This window comes from Cicer arietinum, chromosome 6 (assembly GCF_000331145.2).
Source record: "Cicer arietinum cultivar CDC Frontier isolate Library 1 chromosome 6, Cicar.CDCFrontier_v2.0, whole genome shotgun sequence".
NCBI lineage: Eukaryota > Viridiplantae > Streptophyta > Magnoliopsida > Fabales > Fabaceae > Cicer > Cicer arietinum.
In genome coordinates, this window is record NC_021165.2 from 8,586,976 (window position 1) to 8,599,265 (window position 12,290).

Below are 12,290 nucleotides of genomic sequence, written 5' to 3' on the forward strand. Positions count from 1 at the left end.
TAAAAAATCGAGCAACCAAAAGCGCATACAGTCAAAATTGGAGAGAAAAGAAATATAATTTATATAATCTATTTGGAAAGTTTCAAAAAAGTTATCTATTTAATTATTAAAAAAAATTTATCTATTTAAAAATATTTATAAATAAAACAAAATAAGTAGTAATTTAATATAAAAATAAAGTGTTGATCTCTAGGAAATATCATGCTGTCAAATATTTACATCTTAAACTAACAAAATATACGTGCAATCGTCCAAGTTGCATGTTACTATATTAAATATATGTTATAATATTGAAATATTAAAAGTTTTTAGATAGAATATCATCAAAGTTTATACAAATATAATACATGAATAATCAAGATTAAAAGAAAAAATCATGTAACTTTTTTAAGTGATTATGTGACATTAAAATAACTCTTAATTATAACTATAGTCAAGATTTAACTCTTTTACCTCTCATTTGATATGTTCCATATATATATATACTGAAAATAAGTTTTATTAAGTATAAAACTTAAACTCATTTTCTAAATTTGCAAATATTTGAGCAATGATGAAAGTTTGTTCAATATATGATTTATATTGCAAATCAAAATTTGTTTTATAATTTTCTTCAAATTTTTATCTAGGATATATTCAAGATAAATGTAACAGTACTAGGGAAAAAATGGATGACAATACTTATCTCTAGGTATCGAATTCGATTCTCAGGAAAAATATATGTGGCGGTGCTTATTCCTAGATACCGAGTTCGATTTTTGTAAAAAACAAAAATTCGCTAATTTCCACCGATAGGAAAGAGGGGGAGAGAAGATCGTGAGATAACAATACAGATATCGCTGGAGGGTCGGACTTTTACAATAAACACTACCAATAAAATAACATATACTTCTTTTTTAACCAATTGATTCATAAAAAATATTTGTTCCACATATAACTTTTGTAAAAAATTATAATTAACGTGTTATATCATTCTTCAAAATTTTATGTAGAAGAAATTCAATGATACAATAATAATGAAATGTAGTTTTCTATTTTAACTAATTGATCGGTGAAAGGTTGATTTTAATTTAATTTGTTAATGACAAATATTTGTCAACTACATATCATACAATACACTATAATCTTTAATTTTTATTGTAATTTTCTTTTATTTTTTATCTAGAAGATTATAAAGAAACATGCTATTAATAAATTACATTTTTTTAACTAATTAACTAATGCAAGATAATGTTTTAACTAATTGTACAATATTTGTTTCATATATAATTTATATAATAAATTATAATTATTGTCTTAAGATTTTCTTCAATTTTTTATCCCAAAGATAGTTAAAAAAACTCACTACTAATGCAATACAAAGTTCTATTTTAATTAATAGATTTGTGAAAAATAATTTTTAAATTAATTAATCAATGACAAATAATTGTTTCATATATGATTATATAAAAATTAGTTTTGTTTAAATTTCATAAAATAATATTACAAAAATAGAACTAAATCAAATTACAAATTTTTAATTAATTTTTTTTCTTCTAAACTATCGAATCTAACCGACTTGATTACACTTGTTTAATTGAAAAATGTGAAAGTTTTGAAAAATATGAAAAGTAGGAGTTATATTGAATGGAATATTTTTTAATAGAATACAATTACTTATTTGTCTTCAAATAAATTAATAGTATAAAATTAAGTGAGGACAAATTTAAACTTTTATTAGTGTATTATATTCTTAAATTGGTAGTAACAAATGTCTATAGTTGAATCTTTTGAATTTTACATACTGCATATAGCAAGTTAATATACTTTTCCTTTTAAAATGTCATATTATATAAATAAACTAAATAAGAAAATGCTATATTATATAAATGAATTAAATAAAAATAAAGGTATGCTAACTTATCGGCAACGAGTAAAATTCAAGAGGTTCGCCAATAGAAATTTTATTTTGTTTCATATTAGAGACCCCAATATATATATATATATATATGATAGTGATGAATATTTTATATGACTAAATTTAATAAATAAAGTGTATTTAATAGGGGCTAGAAAATATATTAATTCAAAAATTATTTAAAAAATGTCAATTTAAAGGTAATAAAAGTAATGGCCTAATTATTTTAAGTATATATTTACTAATATATCCTTACAGAATAATATCTTTTTGACAGAAATAATGATTATTTGTCTTTTTATAATAAAGAAGCATGGTATTTGTTTTGAATATGTTTTATTTCAATATTTCAAGAAGTTGTTGTCATCTCATAAATGTCATCTATTGTTTAATTAAATTATAATTTAAGTTGTCAAAGCACTATTATTTTTTGTCATCTATTTATTTTTAAAAATTAAAAAAAAATGTCAAAATTTAATATATATTCAATTAATTATATATATATTCAATTAATTGAGTTAGACTAGGGGAAAGAAACTCAAGGGCTTGGGGAAGGAATAAAATCAAACAAATGTCCAAACAACAAGAAGGAGACTTACAATTTATTCCACAGTGGAAGCATGGCCCTCTTCTCCCCATATCTGCTTCTAATTTCCTTTTCTTCCACTAGCTTCAAATTAAATTATAAATTCTAATTATAACACAAGATTAACATAACATAGGCTGCTTCAAAAATATTTATAAATTTCAATCAATTACTGATTAGCTCCCCAAATTAAAACCTTGAAATGAAATTCACAATAGTACACTCAAAAACTATGTTTTGGAATTCAAGTTGCAGGTATACATAGAGATGATGAACAAAAACAAATTTCAATGGACAATTAATGAATAATTAGATAAATGCAAAGCAATATATAATTCCATAATTCTCATACCTTTCTTCGTGTGAGTTTTTTCTCACTTTGTCAACTTAGCTTTTTCTCTTCTTTATATTGCATATATATGATTTAGATAGACAATTTGTAAGGCATATATGTGATATGTAATATATTTTTTTTTCTAATATGTATATCATATACGTACAAAAGAGTTTCAGTTATCTTTGAAAATATATATGCATAAACTTCAATCAATAAATCAATAAATCATAAGTAATCTACCAGATTTAATTCAATTGACAAATATCAAAATTATTAAATTGAATATCAACTCTCACATTAAAATCTGAAATCTCACAATTATGAACAAATTTATTTACCATTTTATCTTTATAAAATAAAAGGGATACAACAAATACTTTAACCCATAAATAATATACCAGGAGCTTAATATTGTACCAATTTTTTTTATTAGGGGCTAAATCCACCATTTGGCATATTCTCGGTCGTCTTGGTATGGAGAACTTAAAGTTTATTTTATTGTGACATAATTAATTTAATTAATGAACTACATAACATTTTACATTTATAAAAAGGCTTGAATTATTTCCAAAAAAATAAAAATAAAAAGGTTTGGAAACGTAATGTGGTAACATTTATAACAAGTTGTAGCCATTAATGTTGGCTTACAAGAAGTTTAAGAAAAATGCTAATAAGTATGTTATTGGCACATATTAAAAAAAATCAAATATAAAAATAATTATTGGAATTTGTATATTTAATCTTTTTTGAAGTTTAAAATTTGAGTTTTCAAAAAAAATATATATATATATATATATATACATTCTTTAAAGCACTCGTTAATAACTCAAGTTGAGAGTCATTCATTCAAATGCAAGACCCATGAAAGAAAAATGACTTAAATTGGTGCAGCGAGAGGGATTCTAAAAAGGTGGGGAGAGTGAGTCCTCTATTTCTAAAATTATTTTATTTTTATTCAGGAAAAAATATTTTATTTTAATGGTAAGTGTGAGAGATGATTAGAAAATTGATTTCCACAATTATATATAAACAATGAGATTAAACATTGTACATTATCAACGAAAAGTTATTTTATATTGATAAGATCGATAATTCACAAACATATTAAATAATTGCATAATTTCTCTTTGATCAATTTTATTTATTTATGTGACAGTATAAAATAATTTGATACTAACATTGCATTTTTTTAATCTCCTAAACAAATTAATACAAACATATTTATGTTTCACATACAAATATTTAAAAATAATCTCTAATGATAATTACTTATATTTTATGCTAAATATCACTTGTGGTCTTTTAACTTAATTTTAATTAATGTTTTAATGCTTTATTTTTTTTTCTTTCCAATTTTGTCATTCATTTTAATTTTAAGTGACAATTTAATCTTTTGTGTTTTAAAATGTCAACAATGTTATCTTTTTTTTAAAAAAAAAAATTCATCAAAATTTTTAAACAAAACCCATAAAATTAATTATCATCCTCAATATAATGCAATCATAACTTAAATTTTTAAATAAACTCATATTTTCATCTCTAACAACATCAAATAAAGAATAAAAATATGAGTTTATTTGAATATTTGAGTTACGAATTTGATAAAATTTGTATTATATTGAAGAATATAATTAATTTTATGGGTTTTGTTTAAAAATTTTGATAATTTTTTTTAATTTTTGTAAAAAAAAGAATAACATTGATAACATTTTAAAATATAAAATATCAAATTATCACTTAAAATTACAATAAATGATCAAATAAATAAAAAATATAAATGACTAAAACGTTAATTGAAATTAAGTTAAGGAAAACCACAAATGATATATTTAATCTATATTTTAATCTAAACAAAACAAACACAGCGCTTAAATCAAATTACTCAATTTCAATTGAAAATTGAAATTATATATATAAGGCAGTTATAGCATTTGAAATGAAATATAATAATCATTTACACTTTATAATTGCAATCATATATTTGGTACTTGATGCTAATAATCACATAAAACACAATCTAACTATAGGGACAAATATATTCCATAAGACATTTTTATTTTGGTTTTAGTTCACCGTTTCTTAAGAAAATAGGATCTTAGTAAATTGAAATTGATTTATAATTATTTCAATTAACATTTAAATTAAGATTCTCTCGTACAAGTCATTGTTAACTGAATACACCAATGTTTGAATTAAAAAAACTCCAATATATTAAAAAACAAAAAACAAAAACAAAGGTAGGTGACACTTAGAGAGTACTTATTATAAAGATTCACAAGACACATTTGTACTAATTAATGAAGTACACACACATCAACGAGATGTAGAACTAGCATCTTCTGTTGGCTTAAGAAGAATTGCTCCAAGGCCAATTTCATTTGAAGGTATGAAGTTGTTCATGTTTTGGAACAATAAAACATCTTCCTCTTTTGCTTTCCCATGATATCTCCACTCATCAAAAAGTTGTTTTTGAAACTTCTGGATTGGTGTCATCTTCTTATATCCCTTTTGTGAACGTCTCTTTGAATATATCCATGAATTTGATGAATTTTTTCCACCTATGAAATTAAATTCAAATTCACTTTATTAACTGTTACAAAAATAAATAAGAATCCCGTATAAAAAACAAAAGCTCATTCAAAAAAAATATATTATGGATAATTACTAATTTACCATTATCTGAATCCTCATCTGGAACATTGCTTGAAGTATTTCCGTTATCTTTCACAAGTTTGTGATTATTAAGGTTATTTGGCACACAATGTTTTGGAGTATAGTTATGAAGGTTTCCCCAATGTTTAAATCTTATTCCACATGCATTGCACAACACTGGCTTCTCTTCTGGTCCTTGACGCCAATGTGGAGCAGCTTCATCAAATTGTGTTAGAAAATGTTTTGACAAAATATATAAATGTTTGTTTTCAATTTTATTATATTAATAATAAGGGTCCAACATTTTATCACAAAAAGTATACTCACACTATAAAATAGTTTATTTTATTGTAATAATATTATTTTCTATATTGTTTAGACAAATATTTAAATGGCCAGCTCTAATATTGGATGTTTGTGTAACTCTAGATTGTGCATTTAATTAAATTCTCTAAAAAATATAGTTTATGATTTATTATTCATAGGGGAGTTTATCGTGCCGGCATATATACATATAGATACTAAGATACACAGTGATTTGGGCATGTGTTTATTAAAGCAAAAACTAAATGTATACTAGTTAATTAAGAATATCAGTTAACTTCATTTAATTTTTAATGTAAATAAAAAATATGTACGTATGTAATACTTGTTTTATACTTAAAATTGGAGTTAAATTTGTGTTTATTTAACACCGGATTAAAACCGGTGTAAAATATGTTAGCAAAATCTGTTTAATTTAAATATAAGTGGTTAAATTATACATCGATTATAGATGAGTTAAATATTTAATATATAAGAGAGGTAATACATAATGTCTTAAGGTTTTGAGTAGATATGTGGTATCAAAGTTTTTTGTGATCTTGAAGCATTTAACTCGTTAGGACTCTCCTCCAACAACTGGTATCCTGATATTGGATCCTTGTATCAAAAGTCTTTTTGACAATGTAGTTATGAGACATGCCTCATTGGTAATAATGGTGGTGCAAGAATAGGATCTGAAAGACTCATACTTGAGTTAAGTTCCACTTCGACTATAATGGACTAAATGTTGGATAAATAAGCGATTTGACTCATATATCTAATACCTTAATATTTTGAGTGGAGATGAGCTAAATGTTGGATAGATAATAAATGTGACTCATATACCTAATATCTTATAGTTTTGAGTGGAGATGTAGTGACAAAGTCTTTTATAATTCTAGAAGATTTGACTCATTGTTATTCATGTGTGCCCCTACACTCCCCAACAAAAATTGTTCCATATCCGAAGCTAAATATGAGCTTTTAACACCGATGACTGCAATACTAGTGTAAAGATAGGTGTCAAAAGGAAAAATATAATCAATGTTGTATTATCGTTATAGACTGATGTCTCTTTCTTTCATTTTTACCCTATCCATTATTTATGTAATACTATTTATTACGACACTTATAACGAGACAAAAACAAATATTTTAAGTCTTACAGTTTATTTTTTATTTTTATCTTTTAAAGCTAAAGTCAAATAATTAATACTTTTTCAAACTTTGATAGTTTTAACTTAAGATTGAATTTTTGATTTAGAATAATTAATGTTCTAGAAATATAAGATATAAATCTTATGGATGGATCTAGTGGTAAAAAAAAAAAAATTAAATATGATGAATTGCGATTTTTATTCCCGTTAATGTCATTGAAGGAATACAAACATAAGTTGATTTGTAAATGATCAATAAATGCTTTCACAATCTCCTAGTCCTAAATTTCTGTTATAAAAAAAAAGTAAAGAAATCCAAGTTATAATTAACATTTATTTTTCAACATTTTGTTGATTATTTATTTTCCAACTATAAATACTCGTTCAATTCTCATTTATTTGTGTTTAATTATAAATGAGAATTGTCAAACCGTAGGTTAATATAATATAACAAAAACCTCAAAGTAACAAAGATATAGCGTAGGATTGATTTAATTGATTTAGACAGGGGAAGTAAAGGGGTTTGAGGAAATACTAATTAAAATCAAACAAATAAATGTTATGAGTACAAGGAGACTTACAGACTATTCCGCAATGCGAGCATGGACCCTTTTTCGCCATTTCTTTTTCTTCGACTATATCAAAATTTTAAATTTCATTAATACATGAGCCAATGAAAAACAATGTTTCAGATTTCACAAGTATCAACTATATATAGTGGGTTAACAAAAAAATAAAATCAGTCAACAATTTTAAGTAACAAAAATACATCAAAATTTCATACCTTTCTTACTTTTTTTTGTTTCTCTATTGGTGGCAGATTATTTTTACTCAGCTCTTCTATTGAAGTAGTTTTCACAATGGTATCACTTGGAAGTAACTTGTATATATATATATATATAATGAAATAAGTTTTTTACAAATGGAATAGTGAAAGAGTTAAATATTGATCATATATGGTCAAAATTAAAAGAAAATTTGCTGTAATTTTTTTAAATGATAATGTGTCAATTAGATAATTCTTAATCATGATCATTCATATATCATTATACAGTCAAAATTTAACTCTTTTACATATATATATATATATATATATATATATATATATATATTTAACATTTTAAAAGAATAACATAATACATGAGTATATAATTATTATATTATTCTTTTAATTATTTTTAACATATCACATATAAATTAAAATATTAACTTAGCTCTCCGAAATTTTTAAAAAATAACTCGCAAACAGACTATAAATTTCTATCTCAATAATCTATACAAACAAAAAAGTGATGCTATCACCTTGAAACATGCCATAATTATTGTAAGTCTATTTAATATTTTTGGACAGAAATTCATAGTTAATAAAGGAATTATACATATAAATTCCATTTTACATTTATAAAGACTTGGCACCGTAGTGATAACATTTACTACAAGTTTTAATGGTGTATAGCAGCCATTAATTTTGGATTACAATTTTATATTTTTCAGTGGAGGCTTACAAAAATATTAAGTGGAAAGAAAGTCATTCAATTCGAAAATTTAGTTTTGTAAATAATTAATGAGTTTCAATCTTCATTAGTAGAAAACGAGTTATTCTCTTAAGTCCAACTCTATTGATATAGTTGGTAGGGACATCAATATATATAAGAGATTAAATTCGAATTTAAAATTATTCGAATTTGAAATTATTCACTTTTCTATATTTAAAGTGCATCAATCTAAATGCTATGTTATTTGACAAAAAGAAAATGAGTAACCTTTCTTATTAGGTTGGATTGTCTTTTGTTTTGTAGTTTTCCTCCTCTTATAGTTTTCTTGTGTACTAAGGAAAATATTTGAGTGGTATTATGCTTGCATACATACATAAAAATACATATTATTTAATTATTTGAAATAGATTTATTATTTAATTATTTTTTCTTTCTGCTTTTTATTGTTGTGAGTATGTTCAAATATTATGTCCAAAATCTTATGGCCACACACAAGAGTTTCTCATGTATAAGTTGTGGTATACCTTATCCTCTTTAATTATTTATATTTTTGTTGGTCGAAAATAAAAAAGTTGAGTATTATTAATATATATTGTGAGGTTGCTAAAGATATTTGAATTTTATCATAATTATTTTTATAGTGATGTATTAATGATATAAATTTTTTTATATTGACAATTTGTGATAATTAAACTCAAAATCAAAAACATAAAATAATGAAATATATATTACAACATTTTTCAAAAGTTATTGAATAGTTACTCCTTATTTCTAGGAGAAAATTAGGTTTTTCTATGTCAAAATGAATATAAGAATTATACTACACATTTATACCCCTATTAAATTGCGAATTTATAATACCTAGAAATCAGTTTTCACTATGCAATAGGCTTTATTCAAAAAAAGTGGATTTTTTTTTATTTTACTTTTAAATATTGAAAAAAGTGGAATTCATTTAATGAGTGTTTAAGGTCTTTTTGGAAAAAAAATAGCATTCACTCCTTCCAATGTGTTTTGTTTAAATGTTGTCATTTGGAGTGAGAATAAATAAAAGCTTTGCAAACCTAAATTTGAATTGTCAAAAAAGTCAAAGTGTAAGTATATTACATGTTGTAGGTTTATTTTGTTTAAACATGATCAAATAGATTTTATACATACGACATACAACATTTTAGTCTAATTAAATATTTATTTTATATTAATATTTTTAATTAATAATAATTTGACATATCTAACAGGTTACTAATAGATAAATAAGAAAGAAAATTATATTTTGATGTTTAATATGATATTTTAAAGAATCTAACTTAATATGATATTATATTTTATTTATATTTATGAAATATGGTTAAAAATGTTTCTGGTAATATTTTAATTTTAGTTTGTGCAAAATAAAAATATAATTTTTAGTCTTTATAAAATTATCCAGCAAACAATTTTAGTCTCTGCTAAAATAAAACATATTTAATTGTATTTCAACTTTAAAATTTTTTTAATTCAGAATATTTAAAAAGTTCATCTATAAAATTTAGAATTTTTTAAATTCAAAATACTCAAGATAAAAGTAACCAAAATATAGACTTAGAAATTGAATTTTTAGTTTATTTTTATGGATTTTTTTATATTATTGTAAATATGCTTGTAAAAATTCATTACAAAATACATGTTTACTCAACAGTTATATTTTTTTGTTAAATAAGTTTTTGACCCCCGTAAATATATCATTTTTATTTTTAGATCATTTAAAATTTTTCTTCAAACAATATCCTTCAAAATATTTATGTCAACAATTGCAGTCCTTCTTTTAAAATCAATTCATCTATATCTTCAAATGTTTTGAGTAAATATGTTTTTTTTATATGCATGTTTAAAATATTATAAAAATTTATCCCACAAAAATTTAGAATTTTTTACCGAAGGAAGAATTAAATAATAATTTATACAATTAAAAATTCATATTTATGTCATCAATTGTTAAAAATTTCTAAACTTTTGTAAGGGAAATTCTTATAATATTCTAAATATGTATATAAAAAATCAATCAAAATTTAAACAATACCCATGAGCTAATTTTAAAATAGAGATCAAAATTGTTGGCATAAAATATTTGAGTGATTATTGTTTGAAGAATTTTTTTAGAGAGACTATCGTAAAAATTAATTCCTTATTTATTTTTTGAAAAATTGTAATAAATTATTTGATATTACATTAACTTGTAGTTATGGATCCGAAAAAATCAATTGAACTAGTCCAGTTTAGGCATGATAGTTGAATTCGAACCCACCCGAATCGCCCCATATTTAATGGAGAAAAATCATTTCTATTGGATGCGGGTTTGTTCAAATCCTCCCAATATCTACCGACACAGATACATTTACTTAAATATCTTTATATCTTTTAAAATAATAACAAAATCTTAATTTTATCAATCCCCCTTCTTCTTATTCTTGCTTAATCTATTTATGATTCTTGCTTATTGTTTGTGATTTTTGTTTGTATGTTTGTGATTCTTGTCACTTTCTCTATTTGTGTTAGTTAATATGGTTGTATATTTGTGATTCTTGTTTAATCAATTAATTTATTTTGGTTTAATTGTGATTTGTAACCATTAAACGAGTGGCTTTGTTCAAGTAGGATTCTTTCCTATGAATCTTCACCTATTTAGTGCAAACAAAAATCATAAGCTAAACATACATGCTAAGAGGATATGTTATAAATTGAAATTAAACTATGCAGAGTTAGATGAAAGTATTACAATATTAATTATTTATTTGAAATATTTAGCTCTCTAGTGAGTCTTCTAAACAACCTTAGATTACAACCATAAATTAATTTACTGTAACGGCCATATATTATTTATTGTAAAATCTCCTGTAATAAGAAACTCCTTTTCTATACTTCTTACAACCATGCATAGATTAATTTTTGATTAATTTTAGTTTATTCTTAATGATTATGGTTTATAATAATAATATTTTTCTTGATTAAATTTGTTTGTGATTCTTGATTTATTATGGTTTATATCCGATTAATTTGTTAGTGCAAAATCTATTTTTAGAAATTAAAATAATTTAAATATAGTTCTTTTGTATATTTTGATTTGGTTTATATTTTTTATTTATAATAATTTTGGTTTATTATGATTCTTTATTAATTTTGGTTTATTATGATTTTTGATTTATTTTTAATGATTTAAGTTTATAATAATAATGTTTTTCTTGGTTAAACTTGTTTTTGATTCTCTATTTATTATGATTTAAATTTAATTAATTTGTTAGTTCTAAATCTGTGTTTAAAAATTATAATAATAAAAATATAGTTCTTTTGGATGTATGATAATTAATGAGGTGATGGATGAATAATCTAAATCGGTTTTTATTTATACTATTAACAAAACTTTTTACGAATTCATGAATTTAATTTGCTTTTATGTGCAACTTTACGTAATATATAAGTAGAAATTGATGATCCATATCAACCATTACCATGTCAACTTATTTCAAAAGAAAGTTCACATCAACCAACTATGAATAAAAGTTGTAATCTATTAATTAATGTTTCCACACCAAATGAAACCGCTCAAACACCTCATGATGAGACAAATGATAATATGACGAATGAAATAACCGAATATCGTTTCAATAGGCTTAAAATATTGTATGAGATCATTTTACAAAGGTCAAAGTTGATGGACATGATAAATTTAAATGTAATTATCGTAAGAAATTGCTTCGTAGGAGAGCAAGAGATGAGACGTCACACTTGCGCGGACATATGAAAATATGTACTTCACGTTTGGCTACCATGAGAAAGAATAACGGACAAACTTTTCTTACAGTTAAGGTCTTGCAAGGTAAAAAGGA

At 23.3% G+C, this 12,290-nt stretch overlaps 1 protein-coding gene across 1 annotated transcript; it reads right to left on the reverse strand.

Annotated features, from left to right (window-relative positions):
* Positions 1-5,133: 5,133 nt before the first annotated feature.
* On the reverse strand, positions 5,134-7,552 carry LOC101493109 (uncharacterized). Its single transcript, XM_004504135.1, has 3 exons — positions 7,513-7,552; positions 5,494-5,688; positions 5,134-5,378 (listed from the first exon to the last, which is right to left on the reverse strand). Exons 1-3 carry the CDS (start codon positions 7,550-7,552, stop codon positions 5,134-5,136), a joined length of 480 nt encoding a protein of 159 aa, XP_004504192.1.
* Between the last annotated feature and the right edge of the window lie 4,738 nt (positions 7,553-12,290).

Excerpts from the sequence above, each read along its gene's own strand:
- LOC101493109 (XM_004504135.1), bottom strand. The coding sequence starts at position 7,552 with ATGGCGAAAAAGGGTCCATGCTCGCATTGCGGAATAGTCT. Across the intron at positions 5,689-7,512 it reads CTCGCATTGCGGAATAGTCT|CTGCTCCACATTGGCGTCAA; the intron begins GTAAGTCTCCTT and ends AATTTGATGAAG. Across the intron at positions 5,379-5,493 it reads AGATGAGGATTCAGATAATG|GTGGAAAAAATTCATCAAAT; the intron begins GTAAATTAGTAA and ends TTAATTTCATAG.